At 43.4% G+C, this 23,063-nt stretch overlaps 14 protein-coding genes and 1 non-coding gene across 15 annotated transcripts; 9 read left to right on the top strand and 6 right to left on the bottom strand.

The window, feature by feature from the left end:
• The first annotated feature begins 412 nt into the window (after window positions 1-412).
• Window positions 413-484, top strand: V1512DRAFT_t25. The gene has a single exon. It is a non-coding gene; the product is annotated as a tRNA-Gly (tRNA).
• A 978-nt stretch (window positions 485-1,462) lies between these two features.
• V1512DRAFT_246860 (Endoribonuclease L-PSP/chorismate mutase-like protein) lies at window positions 1,463-2,360 on the top strand (the record flags this gene model as incomplete). Its single annotated transcript, XM_066914454.1, has 7 exons — window positions 1,463-1,681; window positions 1,751-1,811; window positions 1,864-1,940; window positions 1,994-2,063; window positions 2,111-2,169; window positions 2,215-2,280; window positions 2,331-2,360. 7 exons carry the CDS (start codon window positions 1,463-1,465, stop codon window positions 2,358-2,360), a joined length of 582 nt encoding a protein of 193 aa, XP_066771990.1.
• An 84-nt stretch (window positions 2,361-2,444) lies between these two features.
• V1512DRAFT_260809 (uncharacterized protein) lies at window positions 2,445-3,272 on the bottom strand. Its single transcript, XM_066915937.1, has 4 exons — window positions 3,155-3,272; window positions 3,064-3,102; window positions 2,878-3,014; window positions 2,445-2,826 (listed from the first exon to the last, which is right to left on the bottom strand). The coding sequence occupies exons 1-4, from the start codon at window positions 3,195-3,197 to the stop codon at window positions 2,647-2,649; spliced, it is 399 nt and encodes a 132-aa protein (XP_066771991.1). The 5' UTR covers window positions 3,198-3,272; the 3' UTR covers window positions 2,445-2,646.
• A 209-nt stretch (window positions 3,273-3,481) lies between these two features.
• V1512DRAFT_246862 (60S ribosomal protein eL34) lies at window positions 3,482-4,085 on the top strand (the record flags this gene model as incomplete). The annotated part of the gene is made up of 4 exons (XM_066914455.1): window positions 3,482-3,518; window positions 3,643-3,764; window positions 3,824-3,927; window positions 3,977-4,085. 4 exons carry the CDS (start codon window positions 3,482-3,484, stop codon window positions 4,083-4,085), a joined length of 372 nt encoding a protein of 123 aa, XP_066771992.1.
• A 428-nt stretch (window positions 4,086-4,513) lies between these two features.
• V1512DRAFT_270519 (malate dehydrogenase) lies at window positions 4,514-6,481 on the top strand (the record flags this gene model as incomplete). Its single annotated transcript, XM_066917606.1, has 6 exons — window positions 4,514-4,579; window positions 4,634-4,745; window positions 4,792-4,955; window positions 5,010-5,159; window positions 5,206-5,658; window positions 5,708-6,481. The coding sequence occupies 6 exons, from the start codon at window positions 4,514-4,516 to the stop codon at window positions 6,479-6,481; spliced, it is 1,719 nt and encodes a 572-aa protein (XP_066771993.1).
• A 1,683-nt stretch (window positions 6,482-8,164) lies between these two features.
• On the top strand, window positions 8,165-11,645 carry V1512DRAFT_260818 (MRC1-like domain-containing protein). The gene is made up of 4 exons (XM_066915938.1): window positions 8,165-9,215; window positions 9,264-9,318; window positions 9,369-11,163; window positions 11,212-11,645. Exons 1-4 carry the CDS (start codon window positions 8,352-8,354, stop codon window positions 11,528-11,530), a joined length of 3,033 nt encoding a protein of 1,010 aa, XP_066771994.1. The 5' UTR covers window positions 8,165-8,351; the 3' UTR covers window positions 11,531-11,645.
• On the bottom strand, window positions 11,324-12,951 carry V1512DRAFT_275242 (uncharacterized protein). The gene has a single exon (XM_066917818.1). The coding sequence runs from the start codon at window positions 12,732-12,734 to the stop codon at window positions 11,556-11,558; it is 1,179 nt and encodes a 392-aa protein (XP_066771995.1). The 5' UTR covers window positions 12,735-12,951; the 3' UTR covers window positions 11,324-11,555.
• Window positions 12,952-12,955: 4 nt separating this feature from the next.
• V1512DRAFT_260824 (DASH complex subunit Dad4) lies at window positions 12,956-13,415 on the bottom strand. Its single transcript, XM_066915939.1, has 3 exons — window positions 13,307-13,415; window positions 13,212-13,256; window positions 12,956-13,158 (listed from the first exon to the last, which is right to left on the bottom strand). Exons 1-3 carry the CDS (start codon window positions 13,364-13,366, stop codon window positions 13,045-13,047), a joined length of 219 nt encoding a protein of 72 aa, XP_066771996.1. The 5' UTR covers window positions 13,367-13,415; the 3' UTR covers window positions 12,956-13,044.
• A 232-nt stretch (window positions 13,416-13,647) lies between these two features.
• On the top strand, window positions 13,648-14,493 carry V1512DRAFT_131063 (uncharacterized protein). The gene has a single exon (XM_066912963.1). It carries the CDS (start codon window positions 13,831-13,833, stop codon window positions 14,203-14,205), a length of 375 nt encoding a protein of 124 aa, XP_066771997.1. The 5' UTR covers window positions 13,648-13,830; the 3' UTR covers window positions 14,206-14,493.
• On the top strand, window positions 14,248-15,253 carry V1512DRAFT_206329 (uncharacterized protein; the record flags this gene model as incomplete). Its single annotated transcript, XM_066913383.1, has 2 exons — window positions 14,248-14,631; window positions 14,678-15,253. Coding segments are annotated over 2 exons (960 nt in total), but the record flags the coding sequence as incomplete, so codon positions are not given.
• Window positions 15,254-15,536: 283 nt separating this feature from the next.
• Window positions 15,537-16,478, top strand: V1512DRAFT_131458 (40S ribosomal protein uS15). The gene is made up of 2 exons (XM_066912965.1): window positions 15,537-16,196; window positions 16,251-16,478. The coding sequence occupies exons 1-2, from the start codon at window positions 15,805-15,807 to the stop codon at window positions 16,282-16,284; spliced, it is 426 nt and encodes a 141-aa protein (XP_066771999.1). The 5' UTR covers window positions 15,537-15,804; the 3' UTR covers window positions 16,285-16,478.
• V1512DRAFT_260832 (Dpy-30 motif-domain-containing protein) lies at window positions 16,318-17,570 on the bottom strand. Its single transcript, XM_066915940.1, has 2 exons — window positions 16,733-17,570; window positions 16,318-16,688 (listed from the first exon to the last, which is right to left on the bottom strand). The coding sequence occupies exons 1-2, from the start codon at window positions 17,359-17,361 to the stop codon at window positions 16,613-16,615; spliced, it is 705 nt and encodes a 234-aa protein (XP_066772000.1). The 5' UTR covers window positions 17,362-17,570; the 3' UTR covers window positions 16,318-16,612.
• V1512DRAFT_260834 (uncharacterized protein) lies at window positions 17,512-18,990 on the top strand. Its single transcript, XM_066915941.1, has 2 exons — window positions 17,512-18,080; window positions 18,128-18,990. The coding sequence occupies exons 1-2, from the start codon at window positions 17,806-17,808 to the stop codon at window positions 18,864-18,866; spliced, it is 1,014 nt and encodes a 337-aa protein (XP_066772001.1). The 5' UTR covers window positions 17,512-17,805; the 3' UTR covers window positions 18,867-18,990.
• On the bottom strand, window positions 18,945-20,774 carry V1512DRAFT_275248 (major facilitator superfamily domain-containing protein). The gene is made up of 2 exons (XM_066917819.1): window positions 20,117-20,774; window positions 18,945-20,067 (listed from the first exon to the last, which is right to left on the bottom strand). The coding sequence occupies exons 1-2, from the start codon at window positions 20,554-20,556 to the stop codon at window positions 19,011-19,013; spliced, it is 1,497 nt and encodes a 498-aa protein (XP_066772002.1). The 5' UTR covers window positions 20,557-20,774; the 3' UTR covers window positions 18,945-19,010.
• A 37-nt stretch (window positions 20,775-20,811) lies between these two features.
• On the bottom strand, window positions 20,812-23,027 carry V1512DRAFT_260838 (uncharacterized protein). The gene is made up of 3 exons (XM_066915942.1): window positions 22,704-23,027; window positions 21,776-22,659; window positions 20,812-21,728 (listed from the first exon to the last, which is right to left on the bottom strand). Exons 1-3 carry the CDS (start codon window positions 22,823-22,825, stop codon window positions 20,830-20,832), a joined length of 1,905 nt encoding a protein of 634 aa, XP_066772003.1. The 5' UTR covers window positions 22,826-23,027; the 3' UTR covers window positions 20,812-20,829.
• Window positions 23,028-23,063: the final 36 nt, after the last annotated feature.

Below are 23,063 nucleotides of genomic sequence, written 5' to 3' on the forward strand. Positions count from 1 at the left end.
TTTGAGGTGGCAGTGTAGAATATCTGCAAAATATTTTGGCTTCAAAAGTTTTGGGATAGAGGTTTTGGGAATCTCGCCCTAACCCGCATTACGCCGCACAGCTTAACTATGGTAAATCCATCCCAAAACGCCTTGGGATGACTGTAATATTGGTAGGCCTTGGGATAACGGTAATATTGGTATAAAGTACAAATGTAATAGTCAGTCCGGTCTTAATTATATTCAGACCGATCGTATTAATAACAATGATCAATGATACCAAAAATAATATCGTGATGTATAAACAATGGTGAAGAATAATGTAGAAAGCATAAGTAAGACATCACGGTATTTGAATAAAGATCGGCAAACACTAGACTCTTGGGTGTAAGTGTGGGAAACAAATATACCTTGAACCTCTAGGATGTCATTAGGACGGTTAGTGTAGTGGTTATCATATTTGCCTTCCAAGCAAATGACAGGGGTTCGATTCTCCTACCGTTCAATTTTGTTTTCTTGTTTTGTTAATTTTAAAATCTAGTAGGTCTGTGTTGATTTTTTTTCATCTGAAGAGAGATGAGATTGGATAAATAGTATATGGGACGGGATTTCTTACTAGAAATAATCTCATTGGATGTATTATATTCGGTCTTTAATCTATATTCATTTTTATTTAGTCTGATATTTTGACGTGGAATTGATTGTATAATCTTATTTGTGAGATGGCTTTTTCGTATCATTGAAATTTAGTACGGGTCACACAGTAAGATTGCGAAATGTAATCATGGAATCGAATCAACGGACTCTCTCTGAGTATTTTTGTTAATGCTCAAAATGCTAGAAAACCCGAATTGCGGGAAAGCTTTGTTATTTCTGTTGTTCTTGATACTGAATGAGCAATCTATAAAGGCTCCGCCAAGAAATCGTGACGCCAAAACAGGTATAATTCCAGTAATGAATAACATCAAGCAAGTAGTGTTTGAGGGGCAGCCCTAAGCCGTTTTGTTTTCAGTAAGTGCAGGCAGGCTCTTAAGCAATTGTCTCAACTGATTTAAGGGTAGAACGCTTTGATGATCTAGAAACTCTCTAGCTCTGGTTGTCTTATTTGGTCTGAAAACTGAATCTTTTGCAAAGTTCAGTGTTTCTATTAATCTCCAGCAATGGAAACTGCATATACCTTAATTCTGTCAACGTACCAAATTAGTAAGAACTCACGATCTGTTATAACATGTTGATCAGGCAATGATGGGCAATTTATACGACCAAAGTATGTAAGCAATGCAGACTCAATCTAATTGAAATTAGGCTTTAAATACAATTCTGATACGTAAACATTGAACCGTGACTTGAAAGCATAGAACACGTCAGAATGATATATCGTGTCAAACAGAAGCCCTACAAAGTTGGACCGCAACTATCCATTAAACACAGAATTTAAGTATACTAAAAATTTGGAATAACATTCAAGAACATAAACAGAAAAATGGGCCATTCGAAAACTTCAATTGCGCAGGCAGTGTCGGTCATATCCAGACAGTTCACCAAAGCACGGTCTCCCCGGTACCCGCTTCGGCTGCCCGAGGACAAAATTGCAAGTAATTTCCTCACGTCTCATCAAATTTTTCACACCTTTACCACTCGCCAGTTTTCAGCTTCGCAACCTACACTTCTTCCATCAAAAATGTCATCTGGACTCAAAATAGTAAGTATACAGATTGCACAAAAAATGCTGAGCTGCGGCTGCATAGGCTTGAGACTGACTGAGCTTTAGATCTCTACCTCCGGTGCAGCTGCTCCCCGCGCTCCCTACTCCCAGGCTATTGCTGTCAATGGTATTACTGATGAATCCGTATTGTAGGTTTGTTTATTGACAAATTCATACAGGCTTTATTTACTGTTCTGGCCAGGTTCCGATCACTCCCGAAGGAGTAGTTATCATCGATGATATCAAGGCTGGTGCTGTGAGTTATATTTGCGTTTCGTAAGTACTACAGGTTTTAACAAATTTGGTCAGCTTCAAAGCTTGACCAACCTTAAGTCGGTCCTCGAGGCAGCTGGATCTACTATTGAGAAGATCTTCAAGGGTAAGCATAAATATTAAGAGTTCAGACACTTCTAATGAGACCAATAGTCAATATTTACCTTGTCGACATGGCAGACTTTGCTGCCGTTAACGAAGTATATTCTCAGGTAAGTCATTTTTTGTGGTCTTTAACGTACTGACACAATAAACAGTTCTTCGGCACTCACAGACCTGCTAGAACATGCATTGCTATCCATCAGCTCCCTCTTGGTGCTCATGTAAGTTTACTTCAATGGAGGTTTTCTTACAGTATGCTAACTCTTTTTAGGTCGAAATTGAGTGCATCGCTCTCGAGTAAATTCTACCAGCAATGTTTAGCCTTACGTTGATGTTGTTGATAATGACACTGGCGCTGATGCTGATAGTGCGGTCAACGGTGACGTTGATGTTAATAAAACAAATGCTAAATTATATCGTAGACAGAACTCAATGCAATTGACAGAAATTTGTAATCTACAAACATGTGAGGTCCCCAGTCATACTAAATCTGACGCAGATGACCCACAATTCCGTCATAAACTCCTAATAACTAAACCCTTTATGTAATGTACAATTCAGCAACCAAAAATATCACTGGTGTCAGCTTATCGCTGAGGACTTCGGCTCCGCCCTCGTCGTCCAGTTCCTCGTTGGTCCTTTTCTAGCGGAGCCTGAACAAAGCAAAAATCAGCGTTCAAGACCTTCCCAAGTAACTCTACACCTTTCGCGCCGTTGATTGCCTCTTCAGCCTCAGCGAGCGTTTCGTATTCAATTAATGCGTACCCCTGTTAATTATTGTTAGCAAAATATCACCCACACCTCTGCGAATCGCTAACCTTGACGTAACCAGTTCGACGATCGAGATTGAGATGCAAGTTTCGAATCTCTCCAAAATCAGCGAAGAAATCGTTCAGGTCTTCTTCTGTCGCTTCCTCGTGTACATTCGTGACGATGACAATCCATCCTTCGATAGCTATAACTGTAAGCCATTCATATAGTCTGAATATACGTTAATCACATACATCGCATCGCATTAGCTCCGAACTGTGCACGCGGAACACCTGCATATTGCTAGTATCAAACAAAGTAGAATCAAATCAGTACACAACGTACTGTTTTTCTGTTCATAATCATCAACTTCCATTGCTTCAGTCATTTTGATTACCAGAATCGACTTGGGACTGATCTTATTTCAATCTCAATCGTATAATTTCGCTTTACACATGTGTCGTGATTATATATACGCACTCCAATAGCATCAGAGTAAATAAGGGTATTTACTGCGCAATCCGGGTAAAGTGTAAATTAGGGCTTAGACCTCAACAGTCACGCACCACACAATGGAATTACAGCGAGAACATCAAACTTACACGAGTTTGAAGGTAGAAATTGGAGAGTGTCTAAATCAACCACGAGCAACATCAGCACATTTCATTCACGATGGCTCAGAGACTCGCATACAGAAAAAGAAATCCATGTAGGTTTTACGCAATATTAACTGATCTCAATGTTTTTTTTTGTCGTCATGGTCGAATTATGGTGATGGAGAAGATAATGGGGATTGAATACTGCGATGCAACGGAAATGCTAATGAGGTTTAGACAACACCCGGTCTAACAAGGTCAAGATCGTTAAGACCCCTGGTGGCAAGCTTGTTTACCAGCACGTTAAGAAAACTCCTTCCCGAGTTAAGTGTGGTGGGTGCGAGTTGTTCCTTCCGGGAGTATGGTTCTACAATGATTCAGACAAAAGTGAACGAAAGAGCTGACATATATTTGATAGATCCCTGCTCTTCGACCACGGGAATTTGCGAACGTTTCCAAGCCGACCAAGACCGTTCAGCGTGCCTATGGCGGCGTTTACTGCGCCAAGTGCGTTCGGGACAGGTTCGTAAAGATTTCGTTAAACGAAGGACCATTATCTAACAGCGTGTAGGATTGTGCGTGCTTTTCTTATCGAGGAACAGAAGATTGTAAAGAAAGTTGTCAAGGCTACTGCTGGCACGTCCAAGGCTGAAAAGCCCAAGAAGAAGTCAACAAAGTAATAAGCTCGTGAATAGATTGTTATTATTGTCATCAATCGACGTGTACTTTCTACAGTCAAATGTAAATTATAGAAAAAAAGGGCAACAGTTGCGTGTTACCTTCAATTCGGGTGGCTAGTTTGATATGTTTAAATTTAAATCGCGCAATGTCTACTGTATATGTATATACCAGGTCTTTTCCGTCCGACTTGTGTATATGTACGTTGCGTTTACTACTACTTCGCTGTAGAGAATAAGGGCGCAAACATAACAACAGTAGTTCGTGGCTTTCAAGAAAAGTGAGCCGCATACTCCAAACATAGAGAGTTCAATCCACGGTGAGTGATTTGTGTGAGTGATTTGCGTGAGTGATTTGTGAGCGCTATATTTAAAGTCAGGTCTCTCCCGCTACGTTTGTCTCTTCTGTATCTAGCAAGTCAACTGAAACAATGCCAAAAGCCAAATCGGTTCGTATTCCACTTGCAGTGGCGGGTCCAATTGATTGCGCTTATGAAGTAAGATCTCTTGCACGTAAAACACGAAAGTGTGATTAACAAGTGTTACTACAGGGAAAGGAATTGCTGGATCTGTCCCAATTTAACAGAGGCACAGGGTTTACTGCTGAAGAAAGAGAATTGTTTAACTTGGTTGGATTTTTACCAGCATCGTTACAGTCACTAGGTAAATGCAGTTATGTGCTGCGATGACTTGAACTGACATTGAGAAGAGGATCAAACGGCACGGGCTTATGACCAGTACAGCTCGTTGGCAGATAACCTATCAAAGAATACATTTCTGATGAGTTTGAAGGTGCAAAATGAGGTGCTGTATTTTAGACTCTTGCAGGATCACTTGAAAGAGATGTTTAGCGTGATTTATACACCCACGGAGGTATGCTAGCATTTTTGCTTTTGCTAAAGGCAATTTCCAACTAAATTGCAACAGAGTGAGGCTATCGAGCAGTATTCCCGATTATTTCGAAGACCGGAAGGCTGCTTTCTTGACATCAATCACCCGGAGCATATTGAGCGCGCCTTAGCGGCGTGGGGCTCGGCAAATGATGTGGACTACATCATCGTCAGTGATGGAGAGGAGGTATTGAATATGACTCGAACAGTAATAAATGCTAATTGGAGTTTAGATTCTTGGAATTGGAGATCAAGGTGTTGGTGCTATTGGGATATCAAGTGCTAAAGCAGCGCTCATGACACTATGCGCCGGCGTGCACCCCTCGCGCTGTATTCCTGTTGCACTTGACGTTGGAACCGATAACGAAGATCTTTTAAACGATGCACTGTATCTTGGTAACAGGCATTCGCGAGTTCGAGGTCCTAGATACGACAAATTTGTGGATGATTTCGTGCAATGCGTCAAGAGTCTGTTCCCTCGTGCCGTGTTACATTTTGAGGATTTTGGACTTTTAAACGCGAGGCGTTTGTTAGAAATTTATAGACCGCAATTACCTTGCTTCAACGATGATGTTCAGGGTACAGGGGCAGTCACGCTTGCTGCATTGACTGCAGCGGTCAAAGTTTTGAAAGCCGATTTTAAGAACATTAGAATTGTCATTTTTGGAGCAGGTACGGCAGGAACTGTAAGTTGATTTTTGAGTTTGCAACGCTTGCATACTGATTAGAAACCAGGGTATTGCAGATCAGATCCGAGACTATCTGGGCACCGAGGGCGTGAGCAAGCAGCAAGTCATGGACCATATTTGGTTGGTAGACAAACCTGGCTTGTTGTTGGAATCCATGGCTGGCAAATTGACGCCAGCTCAAGTGCCATATGCTGCTAAAGACGAACGATGGAAAGGAATAGATACGACATCTTTGGTTGAGATTGTGAAGAAAGTGCAGCCACATGTACTGATTGGATGCTCGACTAAGCCAAAAGCATTCAACGAGCCAGTGCTGCGTGAGATGGCAAAGCACGTCAAACGACCGATTGTCTTCCCTCTTAGCAACCCTACACGACTTCATGAAGCTACGCCCTCGGAAATTATGCAGTTTACGAATGACACCGCCCTAGTTGCAACTGGTTCGCCGTTTGATCCTGTGAATGGTCGCGAAATTGCAGAAAATAATAACTGTTTTGTGTACCCTGGGATTGGTATGGGTTCCATTCTTGCCCGTGTGAACAGGGTGACGGATAAGTTAATTGGTGCCGCGGTTGAAGAGCTAGCAATGCTTGCACCGTCTGTCGTTGACGAAGATGCGGCCCTATTGCCAGACGTTGCAGACATCAGGGAGATTTCAGCTAAGATTGCGACTGCGGTTGTTTTGCAGGCTTTAGAGGACGGAGTTGCAAGGGTTGAACAGTTCGAAAACGTCAAAGTCCCTCGGGACAAGGCTGAGTGTTTAAAATGGGTTAAAGCGCAGATGTGGAATCCATTTTATCGGCCATTAAGAAAAGTTTAGATGTATTTAAGTCGATTTATTCAATGTGATTTTGTAACAAGTGAAAGCTGGATTTATATGGAGTCGGACGGCCATGCCGATAAGGGTTGAGGTGAGGGTAAATGGATTTTGTTCAGAACGTAGAAACTATAACATTTTCATAATTTATTTATTAACTTCTGTTATCTTTACTGTATGATAAATTAAGACTGAAGAAAAAAATAGAGATATTATGAATGAAATTTGAATATTTGTTTTGTCAACAAATACCAAGTTGACTTCATTTTGACAGTTGTGACATGACAGATGAACAAATATATTTTGAAAGACGACTGCAGGTCCGAGAATAGCACAGTAGTGTAGACAACAAAGCATATAACGTAAGCACCGAAAGGGATAACCAAAGTTATACCATTAACTATAGTAAAACAAATAATTTATCGTTTAGTATTTTTATTAATAGCAAACAATAAATGTGAATTTGTAGAAAGCTTCGGCGAGCATTCTGAAAACGTTCCATGACATTGCCATTTTGGTATCTCCTTGGGCATGCTAAAGCTCTTAGTCTGCATGCAATAATATAGGCGTACCAACGTTTCTTCCACCCATAAGAAAGCATAATAAAAATCTATCCTGGCTAGCATCAGACCCGCGAACTTGTTAGCTATCTCGGGCATGAGTTGTCTTCAGTATTAAGAGCATTTAAAATGCCGTCAGACGACAACGGACGGCTAGCGGCTGAGACGGCCACGGCAGCTAATCCAGTCTACAGCTCTAGTTCAAACGACAATAACGATGATCGGCCGATAGAAGAGGAGATTGAACTCGACACACAGCTTGAAAGAACCGTGAATGCTGGGATAAGGTCTTTGATCGAATTAGACGTGCTACTTAAGATGCAGATTGCGGTAATGGATCAGGCAATGATCAGCCCAGAAGACGCTGAGCCAGTTTCGCGACATAATTTACAAGAAAGTGAAACTAGAGGAAAACCAATAGTTGAAGTGACAGCTTTTGGATTTGAAAAATTAATTGGAAAGTGGAATTATTATCAATGGCACATACTTATGCGTGCTGTTCTAGAGCAGCTGCAATTGTGGCGAACAGTCATAAACACTGATCCCGACGACGAAGAATCTCACGATCAAGACGCAGCTGCATTCACATACATTTTGGAGTCAGTACATAACAGTGTACAGTCATATATTCAACAGACGCCGTCTGGCAAGATGGCATGGCGGACGTTACATTCTCTTTATGGCGACGTCACTATGATGGACAGGATAATCATGGAGCGGCAGATGTGTACTCGCATGCAAGAACACGAGTCTTTAGCTGAACACATCAAGCGCCTATTGACTGCGGTGGATTACTTACGTGCTGCTGGTGAAAGTATTGACGATGCTATGGTCATACGCAAACTTTTATGCAGTCTACCTGATTCGTATGAAAGATTTATACGGAGACTTCGGACTGACCAGTTTTCGTCTTTGCAGGAGGCAATACAAGCAGTTTTGGTAGCACGCCATTGATAGAGTAACGAGAGGTGGCGGATCATAATGGCTCACGCATTTGTATATTACTCGCATTTCTATAATTAGCTTTGCATCAAAGTTTTGTGCGATGTTTATTGCAAAACGCTAAATCCCGCAAATTTTTTATGAACTTGTATTTAAGCAGGTTTGACTAAATATAAAAAGGTTTCAGGATCTTGAAACGCGAATAAAAGTTCATGACATGCAGCCATTTGTCCCACATGTCAAGCGGCTCAAATCCACGCGTGTATGACGCGACAATTTAGAGTTTTAGTACACGCGTTTAAAGCCGCAAGATACAACTTGTGCCAATTTGTGAATTATTATGTATCATTCGCTTTAGTAGGGAGAGGGCAATGGATGCACAGATAGGAATAGAATATACAGGATCAGAAGTATTATTTCCTGAAGTTGAGTCTGATAATAGTGTGAACTCAACACCGAAAAGGTCTCAGAGCAGTAACGATGGAATTCAAATGTTGACACCGCGTTCAAAAGTGCGTAGATTACTCGAGGACGCAAGCGATCTTGATGACGAAAATGATGGAGATGATGAAAGTGACATATTGATTGAGGAGCAGACAAGTTCGGCACCTCGAAAAAAAACTGGTCTTGCGGGGATGTTGAAGAAACGTGTTGGAACAGGCGATGCTGCACCGAACACAAATGTGGCAAAGACATACGAGGCAGCAAAGCGCAAAATGCTGCTGCATTTAGCGAAGAAAAAGAAGGAATTTATCGAGCAATCAGAGCAAATCATAGCATCAGAAGAAGGCGACCCAGACAACGAAAACAAAATATCTATGTTTGAAAGTAGAGACAAGCCGACCAAGATTGGCCCATTTCAACTTGAGTCCATGTTTTCAGACGCATCTGGTGTGTCTGATGATGACCAGGCCAACCAGATTGACGGCATAGCTATTAACATCACACAGGCCAAGGCAAGAAGGTCTTTGCCATTAGACAATGTTTCTGACACCAGTCTGGAAAACTATTCAGACAGCAGCGAATCAAATGCTGATGGCCGTTTACTGCGCGACAGTGAGTTTCTCGAGAAGACTGAAAAAATACGCGCCGCGCGGTTGGAACGCGAGGAAAGATTACGAGCGGCGGTCCTTAAGCGCAAGCTGGCCGAGGCAGAACGTGTCAGACTTGAACAAGAATTGGAAGAAGAACGTGCATCGGAGGAAGGGCTTGCGAAAAAGCGAAAGCCACGAAAGGTCGAGAATTTGGTTGGTGCTCTACAGCAAAATATTAACATTCTTAAGGCGAGCATGAAGGCTGTTGAAGAAATGAACAAAGAGAATGCACGCATTCAACGAAGTACGTCCATCATTGTCCAACTGAAGCGAGCAAATTTTTAATGTGCCTAGATCGTCAGATGGTATTGCAACCTGTGGTTGCGCGTAAAATCAAACTAGAAGAAGTTTTAAAAATCTACGACCAACAGCGAAACGCGCGTTCTCTTCCGCCTGCAGCGAAACCACTGGAACCTCAGCAACTGTCGTCTAGCTCTTCTCAGCAGGCACACTCCGACCTCGACAGCACTCCACCTACATCACCTGTGCGTAATACTTATATTACCGATAAAAAGCCTGATCCCAAGACCCGTGAGTTTGCAAAAGTCAAAAATTTGGCTCAAGTTAAGGACGCGAATGTAGTCGATTTGGACAAAAAATCGTCAAGTGATGAAGCGTATGCGAGACCGGGTACGGTGGCTAGCTTTGGACAAAATTTCAAAGGCAAGCAAGCCATTGAGGAAGCACAGAAGATTGCTGTAGTGCAGCAAACCGCAATGACACTTTCAGCAAAGCAACGTCTCAAGGTTCTAAGAGCACGCCTGCCCGAAGACACACTAGCCATCATTCGTGCTGCTAAAGCGCGGTCAAAGGCGTTGATTTCTAAAGCTACTATTCGTCTATCTGACTTTGATTCTGACTCCGATTTGGAAATTTTAGCACCAGGATTGCCCAGTCCCAGAAAGAAATTGACCTTAGACAGCGTGAAGGCTCCAGTCAAGCTGCAAGCGCCTGCCTACAAACGTTTCACGAATGCGGCAGGGAGGTCGCCATCAAAGGAAATGCGAAGGCGAGGATATCTGACCGACCGCGAGCTGCAAAACAAGATTGAGTTGAACCTGCGTGAACAAGCTAGACGAGAGAAGGAGGAGAAACAACAGGAAGCGTTGGCACGAGGCGACCGTATACTTACTGCGGATGAACGTAAGCAGAAGGACAATATGGTTGACGAGTTGCTAGAGCGCGAGCGGAGGAACGCAGAGGCAATAAGGAAGAAGGAGACTCTTGAGAAAAAGAAGAAGGGCGAATACGATGAAGATCGATTTATAGATGACGAAGACGATGAAGACGATGAAGACGATGAAGACGATGAAGACGATGAAGACGATGAAGACGATGAAGAGTATGACGAGGAGGATGTCGCCGAATTTTTCTCCGATGCAGCTGAAGAAGATGAAGATGAAGATGATAACGACGATGTGCACAGGGAACTAGAGCAAGACGAAGAGGAGGGGGACGGAGAGGAGAAGGGGAAAGAAGAAACAGAAGAGGAAGTCAGCTTGGTGACTGACGTGGACGAAAAATTACAAAAAGAAGACTTGTTATTGACGAAGAAAGACCAACATTCCGCAGATCGGCCTGCGTCTCTCGGCGGCGATGAGCTTTCGCAGTTCTTTGAAGAAACCCAGCATGTCGGCTTTGACCCTGAGGATCTCCGCAAAGATCAAACATTGTTAGAAGTGCAGACACCGGCCGCAACTCAATCGCATCTATACAATCCGCACGGATTGTCCCCTCTGTTTCCGGACACAGAGACTCAGAAAACACAGTATAGTACAAATCCAGAGCAGCAGACTCGAACTCGCAACTCAAGCACAGACTTACTAGCTTCGAAAGCTCAGATTGGCAAGATGAGCTCGTTTACAAACGGCCTTACAGCGCAACGGAAAGAATCCAAGCCATCTAAGCGGACAGCCGAGATAAGGGAAATACTCGACGATCAAGCCGAAGAGAGTGATGATGAGTGGGCGGGAATAGGTGGTGCGAGTGACAGTGATGGTGATGATGAGTATGATTCTGAGCTGGAGAAAATGGTCGATGACAAGATTCTTGACACGGCGAATAAAGACAAGATTGCGCAACTTTTTGCGTAAGTATTCAGATTGATAGGGTCACCAGATCACTAACGGCAGTACAGAGCAAACGAACTGGAGGAGGACGAGCGACTTGTTAATGATATAATAAAAGGTGTCCATGGTGGGTTTAGAAAGCGACAAAACGGCAACGGAATGTATGATCTCTCGGATTCAGACGATGAAGCCGCCTACACCAAGAAACGCCGACAACGTCGCGAAGCTAAACGTCGGAAGCATTTGATGAAAGACGAAAAAGTGTCAACGCTTGCTGCCAATCCTAAAGCGAAGGCGTTTTTCAAGACAATTGAGCTTGGAGAGCGGAAAGCTGTCGAGCAAAAGTATTACTCTATTGACGAGCTCGGTGATTTTCTCAGCAAATGACCCAGGCCAGAATAAATACAACTAATTAATCAATTTGCCAGTTAATACACATCATAATCCCATGACTTGCATGTTCGCCGGCATATCCAGCCTGTTCCAGCTCCCACAACTCATTTTCTTGTAGACTTATTTTCCAGACGGGTTTGAAAAGTTTCAACACCGTGCCACGACTGAGAAATCGATTTTTTAGTAGCAGAGTTGTGAGAGACATGTCGTCTGTCGTGCGACTAATTGAATCTGACAAGTTTGCCGCCTCTTCAAATAACAGTGCCAACACAGTATCACCCGCGTAGCATTTCCTTAACAAAACAAGAGTGAAACCTGCATAGTTTCTTGACGTCCGTCCAAAACCGCGATTCTCCTTTTCGACCGTCCACAGCTCGTACGCAGAATTCCGATGATACCGGCCAACATGCCGATTACTTTTCACGGAAGGACTATCGTTCCCAAGTATGCTTAACTGCACATCACTCTGCACCTTTAAAATCCACGACGCGACAAAGCCAGCTGCGCCAGAAGTGTAAAGCCGTCTCCGATCACGCTTTTCAGTGTCGTCGTTGCGCTGCGTTGTACGTAGCAGTAATTGAGCTAACTTTGAAGTCGGATTCGGGTGTTTGCTTCCCACTGGGGTACTCATCTCTACATGCTTGCGAGTCGGAGTTCGGAATGGTATGTCAATCGGGATGGATGAAGATAGATCTATCGCTTGCGGGTCTCGCTTTCTGATAATCGGCATTGCCAATCTAATTTGGGTATCTTGAACCTGTGAGGTTTCAATAATAGCATCATGCTCAGGTGCAGACAGACTGTCCAAATGCAAATCAATGTGGTCTTTTTCTTTGGAATCGCCAGACTGTGACAATGACAAATCAACCGAATCATTGTCGTCGTCAACTCTTGACCGCTTCGTCAATCGCGTCGATTCCACTTCGTCGTCGTCAAAGCAATCGTGCACGGGCTCCAAATCGTCTTCTTCAATATCATCATGTAAAATAAACAGTTCAGACGCATTCGTCGTCGTATCTGTGGTATGCACAGTCATGTCACCCAATTTCGGTGGAGTGAGAGACATGCGCCATATTATATGCTCGTCGTTTTCAATATCGTCTTCTTCATCCTCTATATTGTCTTCTTCATCCTCTATATTGTCTTCACTTGCGTTCGTTTGGCTATATCCAAACGCAAGCCGTAATCTCTTTCCCATCTTTGGATGTCCCAACTAGTTGTGTTGACGCGTCGCAGTAAACAATTTGAACGCTCATCACATGACGGAAACTACTTGATTTTATAATTTCCACAACGCTTTCGGTCGCGTATACTCTCAATATTTTAGTCGACTTGAAGTATTAAGCGATGTGCTATGGCAAGTTTACGGCACAGGGCAAAAGATTATTAAGACATTAGTACAGCTTCTGATAGTGTTAATATGTTACGATGTTTCCAATTCAAATGAGTAAGACTAAAATAAGCAATATTACAATAACGCCAACAGCAAACCCTGCAAATCTCAGCATTTATATAGGCTTCTCTAATAAACTGGTGCTTTCAAGACTAAATAACACATTACGCTGATAGTTCTCCCACATCTGTGACAACAACTCGACATTCATGTTTTCTCTGTTGACATCCTTTTTCCATTAGCATTGCTCACTTAAAGTAATAACAATAAGAAAGTATTCACCTGAAGAGATTTGTTAAGAACGATTATAGCCTCGTTTAACTTTTCCTGAAACGCGTTAGTTCTAGAGCATCTGTAACTAGACCCAAAATGCATACCACATTTGCAATTATACGAGTAAGCAATGCGTTGTGTACTTGCTCATGAGGATTTTCCATGCTTGATGCTGCCAATATATGTGTAAAATGAAGAAGCTGAGATGCTTTAGGTCGCGTAGCAAAATTAGATAAAAGTAAACAGTCATTCATTGTAAGCATGAGGGGCTAGTAGGTATTTTTAATCTAAACCTTAATACAAAGTCGCTCTCAATAAGGTCTTTTCTTTTCAAAATTGAAAGCAACTCCGCTCTGCTCATACATATGATAAAATATAATTCATTTACCACTATCATCATGCGCAGTCATCAGTAAATCAATTGAGCCGGGATCCCGTGGCTGTGATCAATTTATCAGATGAGCCCCTGATTTTAAGTGCGGCGCTGATATGGACTTTTTTCCATTTCCATCCCCGTCTCTTCTTCGAAGCTCCGCTGCGGTCAATGTGACCATTCCAGCCATGAGCGGCTGCAGAGATCACTATATAAGAAACAATACATTATTGCAAACTTGATAGACTAAAACGCATGGTTTTTTCAAAACATTTTGCAGCATTTGCTCACTTCTCTGCAACGCCTTATTTCTTCAACAAAAAGGTTTTCCTGTCAAGTATGGCACGACCAATTGCCAGAAACGCTCGTATTGTTATAGTTGGCGGCAACATTGGTGGTCATGCCGCTGCATATGCGTTGACCAAGACGCTAGTTGAATCGCCTCTCCCGATGCCATACATTACGCTTGTAGAGCCGCGACAGGGCGTATTGAATGCGATCGCGGTACCAAGAGCAATGGTGGAACCTGGTTTCGCGCAAACTACATTTGAGCCTACGTCATCGTTTTCAAAAGCTGTGCTTGACCATGTTGATTTGCTTCATTCGTACGTCACTCGCATAACTGATTAATCTATCACTGTTGATTTGTATGGCACACCAGTGGAGATACCGTTTGATTACTGTATTTTATCAACAGGTCGAAACCGGCAATCGTACATCATGCCTTCTGTAGCTACCAAAGGCGAGTATCTTGAAGTTATGAATAGCTACGTGCAAAGGTTCGAGGCCGCAAATAAAATCGTGATTGTTGGCGGCGGTGCTGTTGGGATAGACATTGCTGCAGAACTTAAATACGCATATCAGAAGAAGTCAGTCACACTCATTCATTCACGGTCTATGTTGCCACCGGAGAAAGTCAGCCACAAATTTAAGGAACAGGTCTTGAACGCACTGAATATATTGGGAGTAAACGTGATTTTAGAATCTAAAGTGACAGAAGAGAAAAACGGAGCGGTTATCACGGCAAATGGCTCAAGCTTTGAGTCCAACTGCACGGTTAGTAACTCGATAGATCAAGCCTTGCCTAACTAATACTTTGCAGGTATGGTGCGCCTCCAGAGGCAAGTGCTGTACTGAATTCCTAGACGAATTGATCTTCGAAAGTGCTAAAGAATCATCCGACGGGGGATTGAGGATAGCGAACGACATGTCTGTGAGTGGATTCCCTCATATCTTTGCCATTGGGGATGTGAATAACTTCCCAGTAATCGAGACTGGCGGTGGTGCAATATTTCAAGCCAATGTTGCAGTTCAAAACTTGATCCGACTGATAAGTATATCTGAAAATGGGTATGATTCCGAAGTGCCAGAGCCTGTTGTATTAGAAACTTGGGGACCACATATGGCTATAATATTGGGTAAGAAAATGGCAGTCGCTGAAAGTATGCAGACCGGATTGACGCAAAAGCAGCCACAATGCTCGGTGATGACATGTCTACCAAGAAGACCTGGGATGCATTGGGCATTCTTGGATCAAGTACTCGCAGCACAGTTTGAGCAAAAAAGAAAAGACATGGTTATAAATGATTGTAAACTGTCTTTGTTAGACACAGTAATTTCAAACAATCTCCTGCAGAGAAAACAGTCAAATCAGACAGGCTGTCAAGCCAAAGTGTAGTCCTCGAACGAAGCATAATGCGTCACTCTAGTATTAGAGATGCCAGATAAATACATACTGTATGGGTATCATCATTTTATATGTTTTGTTCGCAGTTGAAAGAAAGACAATGATAAAAAAGAGACTTACCAGTTGAACTACGTCTGTATACTTTCAATTGAATTGTATGTGTGAAGAACTTCAAACTGTCGTGTTATGATTGATAAAAGTTCGAATCCCTCACTTTTGTAAAACACTTATGCTATAGTACGGTTTTGCCGTAAGTGTACAGCTTTACAGATTACTCTGGAAGTGTCGTGACTGTATTCTACTAACCTTAAACCTACTACTCTAAACTAACGACAGAAAATAACCCTAATCCAATCTGTGGTACACACTATAACGCCAAAATAGCAATAAATATCAAGCACTTCACCAATTTCGTGTCTTCTCTTTAACTGAATAATTCAACATGGGTCGTATGCACAGCAAAGTCAGTATATTATGCCTGGCGATACTATCACACCGTCGCCATTGATGAGCAGAGTACTAACTATAACCAGGGAAAAGGTATGTCCGCTTCGGCGACTCCTTACTCTCGTCACGCTCCTGCGTGGTTCAAACTTTCTCCTGAGAGCATTGTCGACATGATCATCAAGAACGCTCGTAAGGGTCTCTCGCCATCGCAGATTGGTGTCGTTCTCCGTGACTCGCATGGTGTTGCCCAAGTCAAGGTCGTCACCGGAAACAAGATTCTTAGAATCCTGAAGTCAAACGGTCTCGCTCCAGAAATCCCAGAAGATCTGTACCACTTGATCAAGAAGGCTGTCGCTGTCCGCAAGCATCTCGAGCGCAATCGCAAGGATAAGGATTCCAAGTTTCGATTGATTCTCATTGAGTCAAGAATTCACAGACTCGCCCGATACTACAAGACTGTCGGTGTTCTTCCCCCTGTCTGGAAATAGTATGTTTTAGTCGATGATTGTTTGATTGAGAATATTTGTTCTAATGAATCTAGCGAGTCTTCTACTGCCTCTGCGCTCGTCGCATAATCTCATTCTCAGTCAACAAAAGGATGAAAGTTTGTGCTGTAAATTATGTGTCTTTTTCGGATAAAAAAAGGTTATAGTTTTCACCTGCATTTGAGCGGTTACGGCTGTCTTCTAGCAGTTTTTCGTAGTCGTGCTTTCTCTGAACTTGGGTGCCTTTTACTATTAGGCATGCACGCGTAGTATAAGTTGTAACCATTGTTCACTTAAACCTGCCATTTTTTAATACAATGCGGTATATCCCCACCGCAGCTAACTAATATAGCGACTCCGTGACATAATACTGTACATATCTCCATGGACTTATTACTTCTTTTTTCAAAATAATAATCTACATAGGCTTTGACTTTGCAGCCTTGCTTCGTTGAAGCAGAAATTTTCCTAGTACTTCTAATGGATTTTCTGGTCTAAGAACTCAGTAACGTATCTTTTACTGCACATAAATACGTACTGTTCGCGAGCAACAAGCTTCATTCCTTCAAGCAACACAGGAGTTACTTGATCATTGAGATATCGTCTGGTAGGCGCACCTCCCCTGACCGGCTTGAGCTTATCTTCCGCACGTCTGTTCACGTTTTCGTCTGATTTGATTGTCGGTGTTGCTGGTCTACTGTGTTTGATCTGTTTTCGCTTCGATTCTATTGACATAGCCACGTCTTGTTCGCTTACTGGGGGTGATACAGATCGCTTTTGACCCGCAATTTGCCGATCGTATCCTGCTTCATCTGCAGCTCCACCAGTGGCACTCTGTACTGGTCTTGGTTCTGATATATCCAAGGGAAACTGTATTCGCTCTGGCATCGCAGATAAGGTAGGGACATCAGCCATGACAACGTCCAAAACTGGTACTGGGACCGCTGAGCTCTGGGCAGAAGCTACTGCAGGTACAGAAATCGAAACAGAACTTTGCTCTTCTGGCACAGCTGTCGATTGAGGAGGACTTGCACTGGTACCTTCAACTGACTGAAGCAGTTCTGACGGTGCAGGAGTCAATTGATCTTGTACAAGCATTGGCACAGCAGTGGGATATATAGTAGCAACAGACTGCGTCGATTCATCATTTGAAGTACTTGTTGACATCCTTGATATAATACAGAAATGTACAACTAATGTAACAACTGTATACAAAGTGAATGCGTTGGGATTCTTGTTAGACAATAGTAAATGACACTAAACCCTTTATGACAACAACGGCCTTGCACTCCTTTCACTCGCTCCAAAATGCACCCTAGTCGAAGTTGCGATCGCGGTCAAAACGACAAATATACGAGTTAAATTGGAGAACCACTGCAAGACCCGCAAGACAGCGACGCAGAGCAACAAAGATTGAACTAATTATAACTTGCAGAGTCAGGGCGATTTAGTGAGTCAACATTTGAACTTGACTGTTTGAATTGTTTTTCAGTGATTTATCCACTATAAAGCAACTCTTGCCTTGGATTGCTCCTTCGTTACATTTTAGAATTGAATTTTCACAGACCATTCAGAGTGCAATCAGGGTTTAACAATAAAAAGGCAATTAAAATGAGTAGAAGGAACGCGTATCAGTACCCTATGCAGCCTATTCCGGTGAGAAACGGTCAGGCAAGCATCATAAATTACAATTCACGGATTCGAGCAAAGCATACGGCACTTTTAGTACCACAAGGAGCTTTAGTCAGTACTGGTGGAACACTACCGCGTGCAGCAAAGCGGAACTACGTTGAGGCCGAGGAAGACGATTTAGAAGACCGGCCGACGGAGGATGAAAATACACCTATAAAGAGCAGGCCGGCTGTTATGACGAATCATGTTTATCAGTGAGTCTTGAGGAGAGTACGGGGATTTATAGGCTGATAGTTTATAGTACAGAAGAGCAGCTTGAACTGGCAGCGGAGCAGCCGGAGATTTTGATTCCCATCCGGATAAACTTAGACTTGGGCGCGTATAGATTGTCTGACTTCTTTTTATGGAATTTGTCAGAGCAGCTGATCACGCCCGAGCAATTTTCACAAATTATGTGCTCTGATTTAGACATCCCTCAACATCCATATGCGCCGCAAATAAGCAACGCAATTAAGACTCAGATAGAAGAGTATGCTCCGGTGGCTACGATTGATCTTCCAGCCGGGATCCAGAATGTGATTGTAAACATGAGTTTGCATTTGGCCAAGCACTTGTATGAAGACAAGTTTGAATGGGATCTGGCATCGTCAGAGTTTACGCCGGAACGATTTGCAAAGACAATCGTGGAGGACATGGGCCTTGCTGGTGAGTTTTATCCTGCAATTGCACACTCTGTATATGAAATCTTGATCCGGTTAAAGAAAGAAGCTTGCGAAGGGCATCTGCCAGTTGAGGTCGATAACGATGCGGCATATGGCGCCGAAGCTGGCTGGCGTATGGACCCCGAAGGCTTGGGCGACGGCTGGGTACCGTCAGTCGAGGAGCTTACACAAGAAGAGATTGAGAAACGCGAGGTTGAGAGGGAACGAAACATCAGACGGCTTAGACGTGAGACTGCGAAGTTTGGGGATGCTGGCGATAGAGACTTTGGTGGCCTGATGAGCGGTAAGAAGCGGCGCAGGAAAACATCAATGTTTTAATAGTACATTCTGAAATGCTTGCATTATTTTCATGGATTTTTGGTGTTCTTTCTTTCGTCTGCCTGCCTTTTCATAGTCATTGTAAAATATGTATATCAATTTCATTCAACTTATGCACTAAAAATCTATCAATGTAATAGCTGTTCATGATCTGCTCCAATCTTTTTTCCAAAAGAAGGTGACAAGACCGAGATTGTACATCAATTTGATGGCAAGAGAAATCTCAAAACTGACCCACATTTTGTGTTTCTCTGCCAGAATACCTGTGATGGTCGGTCCTATTGAGGTTGAGAATGTTCGAATGACATTTGACAATCCCATCGTACTTGTACGTTCTTCTGGCAACACGACCGACGAAATGAAGACCTGCCGCGGTGCAGTGTCCATCATGTTTGTGCCCTGTCGCAGCACAAAAAACACGAGTGCAAGAGTGAAGTCGCTGATCGCAGGCATCACACCAAGGATGAGCGATGACGGCACATGCGTAACAATCATAGTAGGGATAATGCCAATTCGTCTGGTGATTGAAGCTGCCAGTAATGCACCAGCCGACGCCCCCAGGTTTCCGAGTGTGAACATCCCACCCAGCGAAGCTTCTTTAATACCAAACTTCTCAGTAAAATAATATGTCAGCCACGAGTCGTTGATGAGTCCTTGTGCAAAAGCATCCAAGCCGATCAACGGCATTAGAATAAGAAGCGTCTTACGCGACTCGCGAGACATGGGCGGTAAGTAAGACCTTAATTTGAACCAACCGCCTCTGAGTACTGGTTGCTGGGTTGTAGGTCCCCCTTCTTCAATGACAATTTCGTCTCGAAGCACTTCTTGAAGTTCATCGGTACTGCGTAGCAGCACGGCGTCCTCGTCAATACCATCTGAATCAGGTGAGATCTCGTCCAAATCTTTGCTCTGAGCTACACCTTTTAATTCGCATGCTTCAGACAAAATGTAGGACGTGTAAAGTTTGATAAGCGCGATGGCTGCATACGACAGATAAACAAATCTGTACGAGCGTACGTTGGACCAATTGGCTCTGTCTTGCAAAAATTGGACCATCGCACCACAAGTCGCCGACCCGATAGCCGACCCAAACCGGCCCAACAGCGAGTACCAAGCAAAAACGTCAGTTCGTTCATCTGCGGGTGTCAAGTGAGCAAGCGTTGACTCTTCCACTGCTCTGAACGGTCCAATCTCGTTACCACTATTTCAAACAGTTATTACCATACAAAATCTTTCCCACAAGTGTATACCTCGGAGAAATTACACCAGCAATGGCAGCAAGCAACAGAATCCAGAAATTATCTGAAATCGCAAAGACAACACCAGAGCCAAACATAAGCATGCATCCCAGAATTAGAACACGTTTACGTCCCAACGCGTCTGCAAATAGAGTCAATACGAACGATATCAGCACATCACCAATTAAAGTAGCAGTCATAAACAGTCCAATACGCTCCTCCGAAAATCCCAATGCAGTAAAGTATAAAGTCAATATAAGAGTTGTCTGTGCGTACGCCAGCATACGCACAAACCTCTGAAAACACAAAATTTTGATATCAAATGTCGAGTCAATCAAAACACGTAAACCAATTTCTCGCAAAAACCGGTCCAATTTGCGGTTACGCTGACCAACCGTGTGTTCTGCTAGCAAATTAGGCTGATTAAGGTCATCGCCAGGTAGTGCAGGCATATTTATCTATTCAGCTTAAACAAACTTATCAAAACAGCAAATATATCGTGAAAGACCAGCCAATAACGGCCGTTTCTTTTTGGTCTTTGCAGCGCAGAATACATTTGTTTTTCAATCTCACAACTATCTCCGAGAACGGTGCATGGTCACGTGAAATGACGACGGACTGCGGGAATCCTCCATGTATTTACGGCCCAATAGTGAACAATGAATAAAATGCCGACTGATACTACAATTACAAAAAAGCACTACTATCCTGTAAATAAATTTAAATTAATCTTGAGTCAACAATAAGCACGCGTCAATTGATGCACCAAGTCGGCCCTTCTGTTGCACTACCACGTCTTCAATAACATCAGGTTCAAGATTTGGAAACATTTGCTTCAACGAGCTAGTGACCTTGATTTGATCTTCGACATCCTGCCTTTGCGTCTCTTGAGTCTCTTCAGATAAAGTTCGCGGCGGGGCGGGACGCGAAGAAACAGAAGACGCAGTTCGACGGTGTGCCGCAGAGGTCGCTGGCACAGGATGAAATACCGCAGAGTTTCGACGGGCCCCCACGTAATCTCGTGTTCTAGCCATAACTCCTGGGCGTTGCTGCTCCTCATCACCGTCACCGTCAAATAGCTTTGAAAATTGCTTGAATGGTGCCGTGAATGTGGCGCTCAGTGCTTCGTGTACTTGTGAAGCGACATCGGATGCAACATCAGCCATGTCAGAAGGTGTGAATGGCCGAGACGGCGGTGTCTGAGTCCGAGCTCGAGATGGGGGCGATGTCGCTCGAGATATCTCGGCTTTGCGTTCTTCTTCTGCGTTGATTTGAATCTTTGCGACCGACTGAGTTACACGCTCCTCAAACTCCTCGTCAGTAATGTTTAAAGAATTACGATCAAGCGATTCAATAAAGGCAATTGCACCCTGAAGCGACGACAAATAGTATCCAGCTTCGCCATTGAGCTTGTCCGGATTGCGAAATCGCATAATATATTGCACGTTCGAAATCAGATGCTTTGGCGCTGCACGAATAACAACCAAAATCAGAATAGGCAGAAACTTATCAGCTGATTCTTCGGTTTTTGTTTGCCGCAAGAGCCCAAAAATGACTTTGCAGCAGTTCAATACGCAAATAACTTTGTCGCGAGGTGCCCGATATCGGTTAATTTTCTTTAATTCTAAACAAGTTAATAAAAATTTTGGAATACACGCACCTGAATCTTACCATCCTCAGCAAGGAGTACAAAGCGCTCACCGCGGTTAACAATATCCTTGTCAACGTCTAGATGGCTACCTTCAATCCACGACCATATGCGCATCTTTTCTTCCAACACATTATCTCGTAGTAAATCTTCATCATGACTGAACGTCCGCCGGCTGCGTGGAATTTCAGGAGAAAAAGTCTGCAAATACAGTCTACTCATGATAAGTTTCTCCATACCCTCCAACGCGTTGGCAATCTCCGTGTCTGGCAAGTTATTAAAGGGAGGATATTGTGACATTCTTGGGGTAATGAAATTTTGAAAATCCTGAACAATCTTGACCTGCTCTCTCACTGTCCATGACCTCTTACCAAATTCATGTAAGAAACTCTTCAAATATCGAGACAGCGGTTCAGCGCCCTTGTGTCTAAGCTGGGTATGGAACCGACTAAAGTCAAACGGCAGTTCGGCCGGTTGATCTTCGGGCCTCGGAAGTGATGGCCGCTGAGTTGCTGTTGGTGCTTTATGTGACGGCTTTTCGCTCGCAGCCGACTCTACCGTAATCGTATCGGACCCTTTTGATGTTGAGCGAGTGGGAAACGCCGGCCTTATTGAACCACCTGTTTTGGATGCAGTTGAGATCGTGCTCGATGACCGTGATAGATGAGAACTGGACTTGCTGCTTGAGCGAGAAGATGACGGCCTTGGATCTTCAGTCGGTGAATGCAACGCCAAAGGGTCAAACTGATCAAGTATACTTTGAAGATCAACGCCAGACTTGCCAATTGAAGGCTGTGGAGCTGGCAATGGCGATGCAGTTGGCATCTCACCAACTTGAGTGTTTGGAGCAAGCGCCACCATTTCTGCCGAGTTCGGAGAATCGGAAACTGACAATCTCGACAAAAAACTACTAGTTAGCACAGCGTAAAAGAATAATTGAAGATAGCATACGTCTCTACATCATTCTGCTCGGACGAAGCCTCCGTAGGTGGAGATGTCAAGACATCAGACAGCTCCGTCACGGCTGACAGAGACATTATCGAGTGTGGGAGAGAATCGTCTAAGGCAGACATTGTGGTGCTTGACTAGGTCTATATCAGTTGATACGTGGGACTGACTATATGACCATTCGCGATACAAGCGTATCAGTTTATTGAAAACACACCAATCAATAGATAATTAGACACTGAATTCTCAATTGAATGAAGTGGAATTGTGAATTCTAAACTAATGCCGGTGGTTGCGGATTATGTTTGGCAATAATAGTTGTGGCGGGTTTGGGGAAAATGTTATGAAGTTCTCCTAATGGGA

Source organism: Lipomyces arxii, assembly GCF_038497795.1.
Source record: "Lipomyces arxii strain Phaff 12-163 unplaced genomic scaffold V1512scaffold_5, whole genome shotgun sequence".
NCBI classification, from domain to species: Eukaryota; Fungi; Ascomycota; class Lipomycetes; order Lipomycetales; family Lipomycetaceae; genus Lipomyces; species Lipomyces arxii.